Genomic DNA, 20452 nt, shown 5'->3' on the forward strand with positions numbered 1-20452 from the left:
TTACCAATCTACTGAAATTGATTCCAATATCCTTTTGCATGGTGAATATCTAATTAAATATCTACATACTGAGTTTTAATTCTATAGAATTAGTATTTTTGTATTTATTTGGAAAACTTTTGATGGACCAGCGCATTTATACCTCAAATGAAGCTTAAAATTTTTGAGTCCTTTCTTTTTTGAGTAATCGTCACCTCACACTAAAGCATCACAGAATATTGAAATTATCTCGAAATGAAAGGTCGGGCTTGCGATGAATGAGACGAACCACTTAATTTTTCATTTGAAATCTTTTTATATCTACCTACAGGGTGTTAGTGAATGAGTGCGACTTACTTCAGAGGGCCATTCTACATAAAAATGACGGTTTGTTATGAAACGCATATGTTTCGTATTCCGAGATACAGTTTCTTATTTCCGAGATACAGTTAAAGTTTTTCTTAAAAATTACTATCTAATGAAAGATAATTTAATGGAAAAATTGAAAAAACATGTTAAGATATTTCTTTTTTGCATAAAAACACCGTCCCATACGAAAAAGCCAGAAGAGATTTTTTGCCACAAATTGAATGAGACATTCAAAAATAATTTTCAGCTTGAAGTATTTCAGTGGGTCACCATTTTTTTTTTCGAAGAGATCATAATCCGTATGCGCGCCCATTGTGAATATTGAATTCTTGAGTGTATTCTCAAGTTTAAGTGTATGTACGTTATTTCTCTTGAAACCCACCAACTTTCATTCGAATATCTTGACCAGTATTAGAGCAATAAATAAATAGTCAGTTTTCAAGAAAAACTTCAACACCCCGTATCTCACAATAAGAAGCATTTGCGAACAGAAATATAGCGAACTGTCATTATTTTTTTCATATAGAATCATCCCCTGAAGTTTATCGCACTTATTCACTAACACCCTGTATATCGATCCTATGGTACTTATTGGTTTGGATAGAAGGGATAACAGAAACAACGTATGTATAAAACATATTTATTAATAATTTTTGTTATAATTTCTTCCCACAATTTGGCAATAGACTTACATCTTTGTGCTACTCGAAGCATATTAAAGTTAGGACTAAATTTTCAGTAATATATCACTGAATGGGATATCTGAAGAAATGATCAAATCCAAATTATACCATAACAAAGAAGTTGGAAAAATATTAAGCTCTATCATCTACACACATCTATATAATAGGTGAAACAAAAGTGATTGTTTTCATAGGTAGTTCTCATGTTGAATATCTATTTTACTTCGAATCAAATTACACTCAGACTCGGTACTCTCACTTTCAGCAGTTTGGTTCACAAGGAAAGATAAATTGATCTTACTGATACTTGAAATACTGGGCCTCAGAAGGAAAGTGTATTAGCAACAAAATGGCGAAGGAACCGGTATTTGGTTTACGAGAATTTTCAACCCGAAAAACTACCTTTTATTATATTTCCACATTGAATTTCCTCTTGAACTACTCTTAGACTGAATGTTCTCACTTCTGGAAGGTCATACAGAAATGAAACCTTAGTTAACGGAGTGAAAATACCCAGACTTTGAGGAATAGTAGCAACGAAATGGCGTAGGCTCCAAAACTTTTAACCCGAAAAACGATTTTATTCCTTATTGTGAACATTCGCTTCTATGCCAAATCACATTGAGGATAGGTAATTCCACTTTCATCATCATCAAAAGATAAATTCACTGGAATTGAAAATCACAGTGAATTAGCAACAAAATGGTGAAGGAACCGGGTATGATTATCCAAAAACATTTTATTCCAAAAACCGATTAATTCCGTCCAAGAATTGACCAGTTATGCTCAACTGGGGATCTTCCCAACTTCCCCAATTTATTCCACATCTGCCAACCGTCCGATTTCGGAAATCCTCCCCGAAAAAAATCTGGCACTTTAATTTAGAAAGAAGGGAGATTATCCTCAAGTTTTCCAGTTTGTCACAGTCCTAACGGATCCGGGAGATCCGGGAGGTAGGCATCACTTTAATTAAGTGCCAGCTGATGCCGCGATTATTCTCAGACTTCGGGCTTCATTTCGTCTAAAGCTGACATACGGACATGATTGAAATGAATATAAGTGTTCGGACCTTCTGCAGCAAAGGATCCCTCGGAATTATACTCCGGGAGACGTTCCGAGATACAGCGGAGAACTTTCCGTGCGCCAGCCCCGGATTTAGACGACTTTGGAAGTATTTAGCCGAATTGAAAAATTGAATCGTGATAATTGTGGCAGGAATAGGATTCCGGATAATCCGGACTAGAATCTCTTCACCGGATTTCTGCATGTTGAGATGGGAACAGGACGAAATAGAAATCGTCCCGTGTGTGTAGCCTTTAATATAAGGCCTTCTCACGAGACGATTTCTCAGGATGGTCAAGAACGAACAACTAGTAAATTACAATTTTGTACGTAGTTGGTATACTCGTAGCTATCAAAAAACACCCGAATATGCGCATTTGTAGCTGAATATAGAACTACATAGAAATCTTGTCATGTGTGGAATCTTTACACTTGTAAAGGTCTTCTTAAGAACATAATTCCGTTATTTTTTTCTGGTAGCAAACATTGCTAGATATTCAACTAAACTATTAATTCAGATATTTTCCTCAGATTTCCCATTCTAGGTCTAAGCGGGACATGGACGATAATAAAAAATTAACATCATAATTTCTTCGTCCCAATAGACGAAATTGATTTTGGAATTAGCAGCAACAATTTACTCACCCTACTCGAATCAATATAGGTTTGGTTATGGGCTTTTTTGGATACCGCTAATATACATTATTGTATCCATGTCACAAATTTCTCTCTTGGGGCTATATATATATATATTCTCTGGTTGTTCAATGAATAGATCGCGATTGAACTGATTACAATACACTGGTATTTCTATTTTTCGATACGATTCATGACCGTGTTGCTTCATAAAAAATGTATTTGCTAGGAAAACTAAGCTCTTTATAATTGGGATAAAGTTTGAAGCCCAAAAGTATATTTGAATATAAATCACAGATTTAGGAGCTTACAATATTCGAACTTTTCGAAACAATATTTGCCTTATAATCAATTGAAATATTATGCATTAATTACTAATAATTCGAAACGAAGAAATGCCAATTGAGTTTTTTATAGAAATATCTGTGTTTCGTAATACAATCCATCACATTTTGAAGAAATCAACTATACAAGTTCTTTTGAATCAATGTCTATAAGCTCATCACACTTGAGTCCATCGCATCACTATAATAGTCCACTTTTAATTATTATTATTGCGTTGTATCACAAAACTACAATCATCCATCATTATTTACACAGTAAAGATGTCACATATACTCACACGTGTTGACCAATGAATGAAGTACCTCCATATCCTTCTAATGTCGTTGTTTTTAAGTCCTTGGTAACTAAATTACAATATTTGAGGAAGTATTTTTGTTTGAGGTTGGTAATTTGATAATTTTTTGAGCATATTCGACTAGAGGAAATTCAGGAAAAAATTTTTTAAGCCAATACATCTCTGATGCTGATGAAAAAATGTTATGACCAAACTCAAACAAAAATGAATCGGTAAACAAATGAAAAAGTCTTTAAAAATGAGTGGTATTACCATTACAACTTTTAACATTAATAAAATTTGCAGAAAAAGGAGTTTCACATTTCCTAAATTTAAAAATCTCTTGCCATATAAAGACCTTAAATTCGTAGGAATTTATGTCAATTTTTCAATAGATCTGAATTTGTATTCAATGTGAAAGGTGTTACAAATGAAATAGATGAGTGAAAAAGTATTTATGTCAATTTCTCAATAGAACTGTTTTTGTATTCAAATTAAAGGTGTTACAAACAAGAGAGATAATTTCGAACAAGTCTCAAAAATATGAGCCATAAATGCTCCATTTCCAAGATAGAGGGCGTTAATAGCATTCTTATTTCTGCCATTGGTAGTTTGAAAAATATAAAAAAGAATCTGTTTCTTATGAAAACATTGGGATCTCGTGAAAGTTTTTCACGCAAACGAAAGTACATAGATACTACCGTTGGTGATAACCAATATCTCAAAAACTTCATCACAAATTCATTCATTCATTAAAAAAAAAGGAATTTTTTCAGAATATATAAATTGACTCGAGTATGCATCGATTGTTCATACAGCTGATTGAAGTCCACTATAGAGAATGATTCCTGCACAGAAGCTGATATATAGGGGGAGAGTCCAAAGATATCAAGTTCTTCAGTGATTCCAAAAAAATTGAGGGGTGGAATTTTATTAATTTTCAGGTATCTTTTGGTATATCAATATCAATTGTGATTGATGATGTTGACATCTTCTGAACTAAACTGATATATCTGTTATGTATGTATTTCTGATATAACTGCATATATCTGAATGCCCGAAATTCCGAATAAGTAAATGAAACATACTAACCTACAGGGTGTATCAGAAAATGATGTCGTTTACTGATAATTTTCTCCAAGTATTTATGTTGGATTTTATTGAAATATTTCCACAAATATGTATTCGACAATTCAGGAAATGTTTTAACATCATCAATCGCATTTGATATTGATGTCCTACAAACTATCTGAAAATTAATGAAATTCCACTCATTTTCTTGAAATCACCGAACAACATGACATTTTTGGACTCACCTAATATATTTTTTGTGCCTGAAGGAATCATTTTTCTTTATAGTGCCTTAAATTAGCATTATGAACATTCGATGCATACACGATTTGGTTTATGTATTCGAAAAAGTTTCTTCACAATGGCCATTTGATATTTTAGAAGAAGTATTTTTAGCACCTTATGTAATCTAAAAGGTTGAATTTAGAGAACTACCAATGGGGCACCATAAATCAATTAAGTTTCAATACCCTGTATATGAAAAAAAGCGTTTAAGGACTCATGTTGATAAGACTTCCTTTCTAGATATCATCCAAGTAATTCAGTAATTGAGTTCTATAGTGTATTACAATAAGGATTTTTTTCGTTATATTTGAGAAATTGACAATAAACTCAGATCATTTTAGGCAGAACACTTTTTTTCCACAATTATTGATGGAGTCAAAAGTTGTACGTTCTCAAAGATCATTCCTCATCCCTGGGGTTCTCCAGTCATTGGCCTTGATCTGTTGGTCCATCATCTGAATCCCCCTCCTCACTAGGAGTCAGGACCTCGACCCCGAAGACCAAAATGGATGGCTCAGTGCAGTGCATGTGAACTGTGGAGATCTTTCACATTGGAGGACCATTTATTAGCTGTAACAACACGGAATCCATTAGCAAGCGGGTCACGTGCCTTTCCAAACTCGCCTCATCTCCTATGGACTTCCCGTTAAGATGTAAAGCTTTTTAAACTTCGTCTATTTCTCCCGAAAGTCGAATAAAGGCGTTATCTGGCCCTAAGGGCTACCGTATCCCGAATGAATCTTATTTGGACAAAGGGGGGAAATTTGTGGCCGAACTAGGACTGAGTTGAAATACTGTGCTGATTAGGAGGAATTTATTTAGGTTGCTTCCGAATGGGGAATGAAGAAATGGCCGGTCTGAGCCATGCATGTGCTGATTTCTAATGACTCCGGGATTCTTATTGAAACTTTCGCTCTAGTCGATATCGCTCCGCGCTTCTATGGAGAGCTTTAAGTGGCAGCGACACGCTTTTGGCTATTTTCTATATCGAAAAAATGATCATTGTTCGATTCATCAATTTCTACGAATATTCACGAATAAATTTACACAAACTTGATGGAATATTATTGATTACTTTATTCATTAACACAGGGTGATTTATTAGCTCACCGACAAACTTTGCCATGTGAAAGGTAATTCTCAACCTGAAAAACTACCTTTTATTATATTTCCATATTGTACCTACTCTCCAATCGCATTTAGAGTCAATCTTACAACTTCCAGTAGGTCACATAGAAAGAAAACTTTATTGAACAAAGTAAAATTACCCATCCTTAGAGGAAAAGTAGTAACAAAATGGCGAATGAACTAGAACGTTTAACCCGAAAACGATCTTATATTGTATTTCTGTATTGTATAAACATTCTTGTTTTGTGTCAAATCACTTTGATGATTGAAAATTCTACTTTTATCAGCGCCAACAAATAAATTTAGTGATTTGAAATTGAAAATACTGTGAACAGTGAAATAGCAACAAAATGGTGAAGGAACCGGGTATGATTATCCGGAAACATTTTATTCCAAAAACCGATTAATTCCATCCATCAAGTCGACATCACTCTGCGCTTCTATGGAAGGCTTTAAGTGGCAGCGACACGCTTTTGGCTATTTTCTATATCGAAAAAATGTTCATTGTTCGATTCATCAATATCTACGAATATACACGTATTAATTTTCACAAAATTGATGGAATATTATTGATAACTGTATTCATTAGCACATGGTGATTTATTAGCTCACCGACAAACTTTGCCATGTTAAAGGTAATTTTTAACCTGAAAAACTACCTTTCATTATATTTCCACATTGTACCTACTCTCCAATCGCTCTTAGAGTCAATCTTATCACTTCCAGTAGGTCACATAGAAAGAAAAATTTTTGAACGAAGTAAAAATACCCATCCTTAGAGGAAAAGTAGTAACAAAATGGCGAATGAACTAGAACGTTTAACGCGAAAACGATCTTATATTGTATTTCTGTATTGTATAAACATTGTTGTTTCGTTTCAAATCACTTTGATGATAGAAAATTCTACTTTTATCAGCGCCAACAAAAAAATTTAGTGATTTGAAATTGAAAATACTGTGAACAGTGACTTAGCAACAAAATGGTGAAGGAACCGGTTATGATTATCCGGAAACATTTTATTCCAAAAACCGATTGATTCCATCCATCAAGTCGACATCACTCTGCGCTTCTATGGAAGGCTTTAAGTGGCAGCGACACGCTTTTGGCTATTTTCCATATCGAAAAAATGTTCATTGTTCGATTCATCAATATCTACGAATATACACGTATTAATTTACACAAAATTGATGGAATATTATTGATAACTGTATTCATTAGCACATGGTGATTTATTAGCTCACCGACAAACTTTGCCATGTTAAAGGTAATTTTTAACCTGAAAAACTACCTTTCATTATATTTCCACATTGTACCTACTCTCCAATCGCTCTTAGAGTCAATCTTATCACTTCCAGTAGGTCACATAGAAAGAAAAATTTTTGAACGAAGTAAAAATACCCATCCTTAGAGGGAAAGTAGTAACAAAATGGCGAATGAACTAGAACGTTTAACGCGAAAACGATCTTATATTGTATTTCTGTATTGTATAAACATTGTTGTTTCGTTTCAAATCACTTTGATGATAGAAAATTCTACTTTTATCAGCGCCAACAAAAAAATTTAGTGATTTGAAATTGAAAATACTGTGAACAGTGACTTAGCAACAAAATGGTGAAGGAACCGGTTATGATTATCCGGAAACATTTTATTCCAAAAACCGATTGATTCCATCCATCAAGTCGACATCACTCTGCGCTTCTATGGAAGCCTTTAAGTGGCAGCGACATGCTTTTGGCTATTTTCTATATCGAAAAAATGATCATTGTTCGATTCATCAATTTCTACGAATATTCACGTATTAATTTACACGAAATTGACGGAATATTATTGATTGCTTTATTCATTAACACAGGGTGATTTATTAGCTCACCGACAAACTTTGCCATGTGAAAAGTAATGTAATTTCACCGAAAAAACATTATGGGAACATATAGTGTGGTCCAACGAAAACTTAACACCTCGATTTTCCGGCTTTAAAATGAAAATGGGGAAAATCGCTCAGACCCGTCAATTTCTGATTCAAGGGGGAACAATTTTTTCGCATTCCAGTAACTGCAAGCCACTAACCGGGGTGAGTACAACCCTTTGATTTTGAATAGGGAAAGTAGGTGCTGCGATACCTCTTTTTGAAGATCTTATCGAGTACTATCTGATCCTGAAGTTTCGCTTCAAAATTTCCATCGATAACAAAATGACAGGTGAAATAGTGGAAGAGTACTTACGACTTAATACCTTTGACATGTGTCGGATACGAATAATATAGTCAGATAGTACTCGATACGATCTTCAAAATCAGTTATCGCAACACCCTGTGTAACAGAACACGAAAATTAAAATACCTTCTGACAATGAACTGATGGTGTGTTTACGCTTCTTTCTAAGCATATTTTTTTGTTATTTATCAATTGTATTAATAGACATTAATGAATTTCTACAGGACATATGTTCCCAAAATGTTTTCTTTTTTAAATTGCATGACCTTCCATAGAAACTTCATTTTCGCTTTCTTTTGAAAGGAACAGTACGTATATTTTTTCAAATGTGATGTGAAATAATTGAACTTAAAAAATTGTATGTAGCTGGGACTGTATAATTGACTAAATGTTACAACACCAAAAACAATGCTTTCAATAGTATCTCATAATAATGACTGATCACTTTTCAGGGGCGTTCAGCGTTAAAACAAGCCTATAGACATTTTTTTTTTGTGGAATGAGTTGGACTATAATATATCAAAAATTCAGCCAATTTGACACGAGACCACTTTCTCTAATAAGGTTTGCGGTATTCTTTCCGTTCACACAAGTTAGCGCTGATTTTTATTAAAACTTCTAAGCGTTGTTGAAGCATGTATTTTTCCATAATTGAATGGCTTAATTTAACACAAATAGACATAACAAATGTCAAAAGATAAAACACAGTGTTGCCATTATAATCATTTCGAATTGTATAATTCCTATTGAAAAACCCTTCACATATACAGGGTTGGGATTAAATATGGAATCAAGTCAATATTTTTTGAACGAAAAGGACTATACTTATGAAATTTTGCAGGTAAGTGCAATTACGCAAAATGGATCTGATGTACAATTTTTTGTTCATAATATACTTCCGGTTGAACCGGAAATACTCTCAACTTTTTCAATTTATTTGGAATCCCCTGTATATTTCTGCAGGTGTTGAAAGAACTTTCGGGATTTCTAATGCGCACATACTGGGTTTTGTGTAAAAAATCTAATAAAAACGGGGAATAACTTATTGTTACTTCTAAAATGGCTGAATTTATTTACTGCAGACTAATGAGAATAATGTTTCAAACAAGATTAAATCAAATTTAAAAAATGCCCGCCATTCACCTCCTAACAATGTGCCATCCTATCAACAAATTCTTGTTTCTCTCTTTCCAAGACTTCTGCACGTATTAGTTCACATTGATCAATAATATCCCAAATAAATTAAGAAATGAGGGTATTTCTGGTTCAACCGGAACTTTATTATCAACAAAAAATTGTACATCAGATGCATTTCGCGCCAATGCACTTACCTGCAAAATTTCATAAATATTGTTCTTTTCGTTCAAAAGATATTTACTCTATCCCAACCATGTATATTGTAAGATTCAATATATCTAATATGAATCTGGCAGACATCAAGGCCAGGTTAGTTCATTTTTCAAAAGTTATGAACCAAACGATGTCAAGTTGGAGAATACAATTTGAAGCATGGTCCACTTGTTTCAATTATAAACTTAATGTAGACAATTCGAAGCATATTAAAAATTCTACAATCAGTGAAACGAAATAGGTAAAAAACCATTATACAAAAAAATAGTCATTAAAATAAATGAATGTTCCCCGGCTCATATTACGATTCCCTGATCCACATTAGATGGAAAACGTTAAATAATTCTAGGAAAATTACCGTACATCGATCTCTGAAACTAAAACTTACACGGTTCAATCCATTTCGAACGAAGTTTATATCGATTTCAATGTGAAACATGGTAATTAGTTCACTTTTGAATAAATGATACGATTGCGGTGGAGTTGTGTCTTCCTTTAATGTTTTACGAAGGGGGAGGTATTCAACCAACAGTTAAGTATACGTTTCGGTATGTTGTCTTTCAAACTCACCTCTGTAATGCAAATTTTGCTCCATTGTCGGACACCCTTTGTGCTGGAAAAGAAGACAGATATCAGTTTATGGGGTTCTTTGACATGAATCGAGAAAATTATTGTATTTAAGAACATGATCACAAGGAACATTATTATTATTTTTCCACGTAGAATCCTACGCAATCTTCAAAAAATTAGGAAAAAAGCATCGACTTGAAGTTTTAGAGCATAAATCAACGAGCTCCTAACTTAACGTGCTTTTCACTTTATTATTCAAATATAATCAGCTTTTGCGATGAGATTGATTAATATAACACTTCACTCAATGAGTGAATCCCCGGCATAACTAGTACATATTTTTTTTGTAAAAATTCGACTTTATTCGTCAACATAGTTACTTCCAAGTGTTCTACATGTACTCCAACGCTTACTCAACTCTTTGTTACCTTTTTGTAGAAATATTCTTTTTTGCTTTTGAAGTAGGCTTCAATATCGGCAATCACTTCTTCATAAGAGCCAAATTTCTTTTCCTTAAGTAGCTTTCTGAGTTTTGTGGAATGCTAATAATCTCTGACGTCCTCATCTGGAGTAAAACCTAGGTGGTCAAGCAGTTCGTTCAATTTGACAATGGTGTTCATCAATTTGTGACAAGGAACATTGTCTTGGTGGAAGAGAATTTTTTACTTTTACATTTGAAGACATTTTTAAAAATTTTCTGCACTCAATCGATCTGATAACGTTGATTTATTTTCAATGTTGATAGATTTACCTTTGAGGAAAGCACTGAAGTGATTTGAACGCTTACAGACAGAAAAAAGGTTAGTTTATTCCGTGGGCGTCTAAATTCCACTCAAACCCAACCTGATACTCAACGCCCATACAACCTCGTGTTAGACCCACAGATACAGATAAGTTGAATTCAATGAGTGGGCGTCAAAATATCCCAATTTGAACTTAATGCCAAACAACCAGACAACCAAGTACTCCACTTAATCATCCATATTTCTATCAGAACCATCCAAGTGGGCGCGCAAGCAAAAAAAGGATCGTTTATATAGCTAATAAAAATATTGAAAAAATTGGAAAAGCATTGATGTGATTTGTAAGACGACCACGAACGGACCGTGATCGTCGAAATTCCAATTACACCCAACCTGCTACTCAACGCCCATACAACCTTGAGTCAGGCCCACGGACGAATAAGAGTTGAATTGATTGAATGGGCGTAAATAACATATCAATCAAATCAATCAATCAAACTTTATTCATTCAGTTTTTACATAATTTTCTACAAAACTTGAAATAAAATAAATTAGTATACATTTCAATCCATTATAAATAGCATAAAGTTGCCTAAGACAATGTCTTGTTTGCAAGTGCCCCCTCATGAGCTTAGGCACAGCGCAGTTCTAAAGAAAAAGAGAAAAAAAAAATACCAAAATAGCAGGGTTCAATTTAACTTAAGAGGTTGAACTGATCAAAATCAAAATCGAAGGCAGGGACATGAGCAAGCCGAGAGCAGTATATGGTCATTTACCAACAGTTACCTATGCGAAAACGTCCGAGAAGTAGTTTGGATTTTTATGCAGAAAAAGATTGATTTCATCCCTGAACTTTTTCTTATTTTTCTTAAATTGTTTTAGGGCACTTGGTAATTTATTGAAAAGTAATGGGCCGAAATACGTGATGAAACGCTGGGAGAATGAACTTGTCATAAGCGGAACAACAATATTTTCATTTGAAGCAAGTCTCGTTGAATGATTATGCTCTTCAGCTACTATTTTCTTTTCCATCTTTAACAAATATACTAGCGCACAACATACATAAAGGTTCCTTACACTCAGCAGATTATTCTCAGAATATATCAAGCATGTTGGATATAACGAGTTTTTACTCAATGAGATCTTCAACACTGCGTTCTGACAAATCGAAAGTCTTCTGATATTACTGTTATACATACCTCCCCACACCATTATACAATACCGCAATAGGGATTCAACAAGTGAATTATAAACATTTATCAACATTGTTTTAGGAAGAATATTTCGGAGCTGGTAAAATTTATAGAATGTATTTCTGAGTTTTTTATTCAAGTACAGCACGTGTTCATTCCATCTGAGATGCCTGTCAAGTATAATACCCAGGTATCTGACACTCTCAGCTCTCTTAATTACCCCATCAGCACTCCCCAGCTGAACCCGAATATTATTTTCAGGCGGTTGACCAGATATAGTGGGTGAGAAAGTAATAAAAAGCGTTTTTGAGAAATTCAAGCTAAGCAAGTTCGCATCCAGCCATTGGAGCACCTTGTTAAAACCCAATTCTGCCCTTTGATAAGTTTCTGTCCATGTTTCCCCCGAAAAGAGAAGAACCGTGTCGTCCGCATAAGAAACCACATTCAGATCTTTAGAAATGGATCCTATATTGTTTATATATATTAAAAATAGGATAGGTCCAAGGACTGTACCCTGTGGAACCCCACATTTTATAATTCTAAAGTCACTTATTGTGTTATTTATTTTCACTCCCTGATTTCTATTCTGCAAATAGTTCTTAATTAATGCAAGCGGACCACCACGTATACCATGTTCTTCTAGGCGCTGAAATAAATTTTTATGGGAAACCGTATCGAAGGCTTTACATAGATCAATAAAATAGCTAGACTTTTTTGACTGCTCTGATAGTGTAAATTGATGTTATTAACTAGATCGAAAATAGCGTCTTCAGTAGATCTCTCTTTCCGGAATCCATACTGTCTTGGATATATAAGCTTGTGGGTTTCTAAAAAATGGACTAACCTATCTCTCAAACACTTTTCGAAAATCTTCGCTAGGTTATTGATAACCGAAATTGGCCTATAGTTGTTAATATCCCGTGTACATCCGGATTTAAAAACTGGAGTTACAATGGAGGTTTTCCAGTCAGATGGAATCTTGGATGAGGAAAATGCCAAATTTATTAGGTGAGACAGAGGTTTTAGGATGTTGAGATGAACATTCTTTATGAGAACAGAAGAAATACCATCGGGCCCCGATGAAGAATAATTCTTTAGAGAGTTAATATGCGTAATATACTATATTTATATATATATATATATATATATATATATATATATATATATATATATATTTATACTATATAATAGAGAAGAGGCATAATACAAAGATAAATCACCAGCTTTACATTGATGACCTCAAACTTTACGCCGCCAATGAGGACCAACTGATGAGTCAGCTTAGAGTGGTGGCATCCTTCACTGAAACAATCAAAATGGAGATGGGGCTTGACAAGTGTGCGGTCGTACATGTGAAAAGGGGTAAACTCATGCAGGGAGAAGGAATGCTGGTGCAGGACGGAATAGAGATCCAAAGACTAAACACAGAAGAAACCTATAAGTATCTGGGCATAAAACAAGGGTTGGAAATAAAGACTGCTGAAACCAAAACCACGTTCAGGATTAAATTTCTGAATAGAGTGAACAAAATCCTGCAATGCAAACTGAATGCCAAGGCAATGGTCACATCGATAAACACCTGGGCGATGCCTTACTTGGCCTATTCCTTCGGAGTTGTTAAATGGTCCGCAGCAGACCTTAAGGACATTGACATACAGGTGAGAAAGCTCCTAACGAGGCATGGAATACACCACCCACGCGCATCAGTTAATAGGCTATACATACCGAGGAAAGATGGTGGGAGAGGTTTGCAAAGCGTCGAAACAGCACACCATAAAGCTGTAATAGAAATGAGGAACTATTTCTACAAAAAAAACACACCATTCTCCAGAGTTCTGTGTAAAGAAGATGAGAACATCACAGCATTGAACCTTGCATCCAGCAACCAACCAACTGAACCTCCTACATCTGAGAAATTATCTGAAGAATGGCATGGCAAAGCCCTTCATGGTAGATATCCGACGGCCCTGAAACGAAGAACAGTCAATAAAGAAAAATCAGTCTCCTACCTCAAATCTGGATATCTATTTGCCGAGACGGAGGGCAGGTTGGCGGCCATCCAAGATCAGGTGGTCCCCACAAGAGCGTACCTGAAAAATATAATAGGGAAAAACATACCTAATGATAGATGCCGCAAGTGTGCTCAGTCGCTTGAAACCATTCAGCACATCACCTCGTCCTGTTCGGTAATGGCTCCCAGAGAGTACACAGATCGCCACAACGCTATGGCCAAGATATACCACCAGGCCATTGCCATCCAAGCCGGACTAATAAAAGAAACAAAGAAGGTGCATGAGTATATACCAAGGGAAATACTGGAGAATGATGGAACTAGGTTATATTGGGATTCTCTACTTACCACGGACAGGCCTGTTCCACACAATCGACCCGACATTGTCATATTCGACAAAGCGAACAGGAAGGTGATAATCATCGACATCACCATTCCAGCGGATGACAACATCGAAAGAGCTTACACTGAAAAAAGGACTAAATATCATGACCTGTCATTCGAATTAAAAGAAATCTACAAACTCACCAGCACTACGATACTTCCCCTTATCATCAGCACGAATGGACTGGTTGAGGAACATTTAGTTGAAAATACTCACCATCTTGGATTGGAAGAGAGACTCATATCGGATGCACAAAGAGAGGTGATCTTGTGGACGACAAGAATTGTACGCGGATTTTTGACCAGTGAGTAACAATGCCTTGGCCAACTCGGCCCGGCATTCTCGCTCCTCAAGCCATACCCTATAAAGGTGGTTAAAAAAAAAAAAAAAAAAAAAAAAAAAATATTTATACTATATTTACTGATTGTATAGAACTTTTTTTGTTAATTTTGTTTTGGGAAATAAACATTATTCTAATAAGTTCGTACATCCCAACTTACACTTAACACCCACACGCCCAGACGTCAACTTTGATTTCAACGGCCACGGACGTACAAACTCAAAATTCATTGGGTGGGCGTTGAAATATTCTTCACGCCCGCAAAATCACTTCACGCCCGCAAAACTATTTCACGCCCACTTAACCGGGCGGTGATATACATGCCCGAAGGGGATAATTAATATGACTACGAGCATTGTCAATGCACGAAACTCGTTTTTATTGAATGGGCGGTTAAATAACATTCACATCCCAACCTACACTTAACGCCCACACAACCGGGCGTTGTAACTTTGATTTCAACGGCAACAGATGAACAAACTCATAATTTATTGGATGGGCGTTAAAATCTACTTCACAACCGCAAAATTACATCACGCCCACCTAACCAGGCGATGATGATATACATGCCCACATCCGGTCGTCAGTTCGTTTATGCGAAAATCCTACTACCTCTTAATCCTCCATATTTCTATCAGCGCCGTTAAGGTGGGCGCGCACGAAAAAAAAAACAGGAAAATGAGAAAATATGCGAGGTCATAATACGATTTGTTGATGCTCTGGGGCATAATTAATACGACTACGAGCATTGTCAATGCACGAAACTCGTTTTCATTGAATGGGCGTTAAAATAACATTCACATCCCAACCTACACTTAACGCCCACACAACCGGACGTTAACTTTGATTTCAACGGCAACAGATGAACAAACTCAAAATTTATTGGGTGGGCGTTAAAATACACTTCACGCCCGCAAAACTACTTCACGCCCACCTAACCAGGCGATGATATACATGCCCACACCCGGTCGTTTATGCGAAGATCCTACTCCCCCTTAATCCTCCATATTTCTATCAGAACCGTCTAGGTGGGCGAGCGCAAAAAAAACAGGAAAATGAGAAAATATGCGAGGTCATAATAGAAGTTGTTGATGCTCTGGGGTATAATTAATACGACTACGAGCATTGTTAATGCATGAAACTCGTTTTCATTGAATGGGCGTTAAAATAACATTCACATCCCAACCTACACTTAACGCCCACACAACCGGACGTTAACTTTGATTTCAACGGCAACAGATGAACAAACTCAAAATTTATTGGGTGGGCGTTAAAATCCACTTCACGCCCACCTAACCGAGCGATGATATACATGCCCACACCCGGTCGTCAGTTCGTTTATGCGAAGATCCTACTCCCCCTTAATCCTCCATATTTATATCAGAACCGTCTAGGTGGGCGCGCGCAAAAAAAAAAAACAGGAAAATGAGAAAATATGCGAGGTCATAATAGGAGTTGTTGATGGCACGCTCACGCCCGGGGGCATAATTAATGTTTACAAGTTCGCTGAAAACGTAACATACAAGGGAGGGCGGTAAATGCATCATAATAGAAGTCCCGTGTCTCAGATTCAATTAATGATTGTAGCAGGGAGAGACGTGGACCGGGGCGGTGGAAACTCCGAGGGTTTTCCATTACCCGGGCTTTTCTCCGGGGCCCAGAGTCATCTATCAAACGCGCCCGACACGAAGCATGCAAAGTGCACATTAGGCCTCGCGAAAAGATTCGGGATTCGCCATTAAACAAACTTCTTATTTTGTCCTCTCTCTTATTTCGGGATTGTCAACGATTTTTCAAGGCGGGTTGCCGCCCGCCCGGGCGTGAGGCTGTCGTGACGTCCGCGTTTCAATGTGACGTGATAAATTCGGATCCGGAGATGTTTATTGTGCCATGCGACGCTCCCACATGGTTGCCGCTAGAGACCGGATTCCTGGATTGCGGTATTTTTGCGAAGAGCTTCCCTTTGTGGGTTTGAGGTGTGATGTTTCGAGTTATTTGCGTTTCCACAAGGGACGGTATGACAGTCCGGAGACCAAGCGGTAAAAGCGCCGAGTAAGAATCAAATGCTTTACGCAGAAATTCATGAGTATCAATTTCTTTGATATTGCTTTTTTGCCTCAATTCTTGAACCAGTTGAATTTCGTAAGGATGTTAACTCGAATCTTTTTGTTTTTTTAATTCTACACAAGTTTGTTTGGGAAGATTCAATTGTTTGAAAAAAACATGGAACCGATAAATTTGGATTTTGTCTTACAATTGATGCTAACAATTCATTGTGTGTATTTCTTTGTTGTGCTGATACTAATGTATCGTGTAAAGAAAATTCATATTAAAATTTCTTCACATTATGAGGAATATTGAGCCTATTAACTGAATAATGTCGTTTATGAATTTTTTTTAAATTCCCCCAGTATTCACTAATGAGCACTTAATTTGATGAAACACTTTAATAACTTCTAAACGTTGTTTAAGCGACAATTATGTAATCAAACAATGCTTGGAGGTTTCTCAATATTTTTTTGTTTTTTTTATATTTCATGGTGATTTTATTTGTGTTTCCATTTCAAAATAGTTGATATTTATGGTTCTTGTATGAAATAAGTTCCATAAATGAAAGAGTTTTCTGCAAGGATTCTTCTAAATTCATCGTTTTCATATTCAGGTGCACACTACAGAGGGAAATTGATGAAAATTGAGTTACTTGATAGATTGTACTTGATTTTCCAAGTACTGGATAAATAAATTCGGTTCGACTTGACATTGAAAAATTACTACTCGACTTGAATTCTGGTCAAGATAAGTTGAGTATTAGACATGAACTTGACTTGATTTCAACTCAAGTCAAGTTGTTTGCAAATCAAGTCAAGCCGTGAATCTCTAATATAATAATAATAAATTGCCTTCATTCAAGAAAAAAATACATATCAAGAGGCGAAGTTTAGCATAGCTACTTTCACTCAACCTCTTTAATATTATTAATAATAATAATGATTAATATTAATGTAGGCTTGGTTAATCGATCGCCTAGAGGTATGATTCGATTACTTGGCCTTTCCTCTTCTTCTCTGTGGCTTTGCTCGGGTTTGCAATGATTAAACTCTTCTAATTATCTACATATATTTACAGAGCCACACTTAGAGTACAAACACAGTATATACGGTACTGAATTTCCTCATATCGTTCAGTGTTAATAACGAAACGTCTTAGAATATCACGCCTTCATCCTACTTTCTAAGTTTCGGTCGTCTCGTCTTTAATTCGTTCGCGACTCGTCTTATTCTAGTCCGCGAACCGTCTTTTCGTCTTCATGTCGTCCGTCTTAAGTCTTGACCGACCGAACTTACTCTTAACTCGACTTAGACGTAACTTTAACTCTCTACCGGCTTTGAATTACTCACCTAACCTGACTATCGACTTCCCTTCTTCCGATTTGGCCACACCCTTAGCATCACCCCGATATCGGGGAGAATAGCAAGTACCACCCCTACTGTAATAAGAGTTTTGGCGTACCGCCCACAAATCTCTTCGCGGATTCCTGGAAATCGAAGGACCAGAACGTGATACGCAGATGTGATACCACCGTCTGGTTTTCGAGCTTTCCCAACCCCCCAGTAAATCTCTTAAGATCAAAACCGACATGACACATCTTCGACACTTCGAAGAATTAAAACTTTCTTTTTACGTTATGTATAATAGCAAATCGTTCCCTGGAAATTAATTGAAACTGTCATGCCCTCGACGCTTGATGAAACTAATAGGTCTCCAAGCATCCTGTTGACCATGTCAATTATTTACCGGGAACAATGACTGGATCCTACATTAATATTATACAGGGTGTTCCAAATTGAATCGGCACCATTGCCAACTCCGTTATATCAATACCAAATAGCCTAGTGGTGTCAATTGAGTTTTGCGACATGATGATCACAGGTTTCACGAGTTCACATCACAGAGCACTTTTTCTTTATACTGTCTTATTCTGGGTGTTTGGACAGCGCCTTCTTGTTGGGCCCTTCTATTGGCACTATTGATTCACAAAATGAATGCGGCTAGCTGAATGGCTTTAAGATGGAAATTATCGTTTTTTATATCAATACCAAATAGCTTAGTGGTGTCAATTGAGTGTTGCAACATGATGATCACGAGTTCACATCACAGAGCACTTTTTCTTTTACTCTCTTATTCTGGGTGTTTGGGCAATCATGAGGTTTTATTCGCCAAAACAAATACATCTTTTGTACTAGTGAAAGAAATAAATATTTCAAAATAAGTCACTCATTTTCCACTTTAGGAAGATAGGTGTTATTATCTTTGTTGTTGAGAATGTTATTACGAATCGAAATGCATGAAAAAATATAGGGTGTTCTATTTAAAAAAATATCATTTTATGAAATATTATGACAACGCGACTGTCAATTTTTTTTTTCGGCATCGAGAAGACCACTAAAAATACTACTAGTTTGCCCATTTAACCGACATTGTAGCATCAATAATAACGGAGTTGGCAATGGTGCCGACTTAATTTGGAACACCCTGTATAAACGATCGAATCGTTACAATCACTACAATAAAATCATCTTATGTCGTGTTTGTGAGATCGAATCCTATGTCATATCTCTAACATCTCTTCTTGTCGGACGACGAACGCCAGACTTACATACAACCGCTAAAAATCCAAACTCGCCCTTCAAAACCCCTATTCCTTATAAAACTTCGGGCCTTTGATGTAGCGCGCGAGCACGACGCGTCATTAAGGAAGGGACGCGAGATCCAAAAATGCGCGAAGATAGGAAAATGCGAAAAGACGGATCGTTATAAATTTTAATAAACCCAATTACCGGCCGAAATCTCGTCCGTCCCGTAAAACACAATAAAATTAACATCGGCGGGCGCGCATCCGAAATGACTTGCGGTAATTGCGCGACAACGACCGTTTAACGGTGCTCCGGGAGTTTTCCGGAGAGTTTTCCCAGCGTCCCCGGGGCCGGGAAAACAGCGCCCGTCGGCAGAAGACGCGGAACAGCCAATTGACTTTTCCGACGACCCCCTACTCAAACTCGGATAAATCCAAGAGCGTAGATTTTTCTTTTTCTTGTGGGGGAAGGGTTTTCGTCAGGTACACATCAATAATTTCATTAGAAATAGATACGAATATAATATAAGAAAATAACATCAGGTAATTAACTTGCTGACAATTTTCCATTTCCTGAAAAAGTACTTCCTCGGCCGAAACTTGAACCCGCAACCCTCAAATAACTAGTTCAGCGTTCTAACCAACTGAGCCACCGAGGAAGTCGAAAGTTCCAACCGCATACGAAGAACCCCCCTATTTCCCAGAATTTTTTTCTTCAGAATCGAATGTTAGTAATAATACCTTAAGAACTATATACAGGCTGAGTCGGGAGTAACGGGCCAAACTCCAGGAACGTATTGTACATGCGAAAACTCATATTATTATCATCATTAATACAAATATAAGAGTAGAGGAAATAATTATATAAACTTAAACAGCAATACACACAAAAAAAATTCCCAAATTAGTAGATCTTGCTATGAAAAGATCCAGAGCATCCAGAAACACCAGATGTTAAAGGCACATCTTGAACAGAGAGAGAACGATTGGCCCTAATTCGAACAGTGCGGTTGGATAGATAAGCCTTAATCCAAGCAAATATACTTCTCACCAAACACACAGTAAAACTTTTCTGGTCGTCAATCTTAGGTTGGCCACCGTTTTGCCGGCTCACCCATTTGGACTACGACCGTTTTCACTTGACGTTGTCGTAAGTGATCCACTTTTCACCATCAGTACCAA

At 36.4% G+C, this 20452-nt stretch overlaps 1 protein-coding gene and 1 long non-coding RNA gene across 2 annotated transcripts in view; both read right to left on the reverse strand.

The window, feature by feature from the left end:
* Nucleotides 1-974: 974 nt before the first annotated feature.
* LOC123683792 (carbonic anhydrase-related protein 10-like) overlaps nucleotides 975-20452 on the reverse strand; it is a 315162-nt gene continuing 295684 nt past the window's right edge. The window contains exons 9-10 of the mRNA XM_045622685.1: nucleotides 9966-10008; nucleotides 975-5274 (exon numbers count right to left, since the gene is read on the reverse strand). Coding sequence (XP_045478641.1) covers nucleotides 5219-5274; nucleotides 9966-10008 — 99 coding nt within the window. The 3' untranslated portion in view covers nucleotides 975-5218. The remainder of the gene's footprint in view (nucleotides 5275-9965; nucleotides 10009-20452) is intronic.
* LOC123683795 lies at nucleotides 13881-14685 on the reverse strand. Its single transcript, XR_006748053.1, has 3 exons — nucleotides 14441-14685; nucleotides 14261-14379; nucleotides 13881-14168 (listed from the first exon to the last, which is right to left on the reverse strand). It is a non-coding gene; the product is annotated as an uncharacterized LOC123683795 (long non-coding RNA).

This window comes from Harmonia axyridis, chromosome 7, assembly GCF_914767665.1.
Source record: "Harmonia axyridis chromosome 7, icHarAxyr1.1, whole genome shotgun sequence".
Lineage (NCBI taxonomy): Eukaryota > Metazoa > Arthropoda > Insecta > Coleoptera > Coccinellidae > Harmonia > Harmonia axyridis.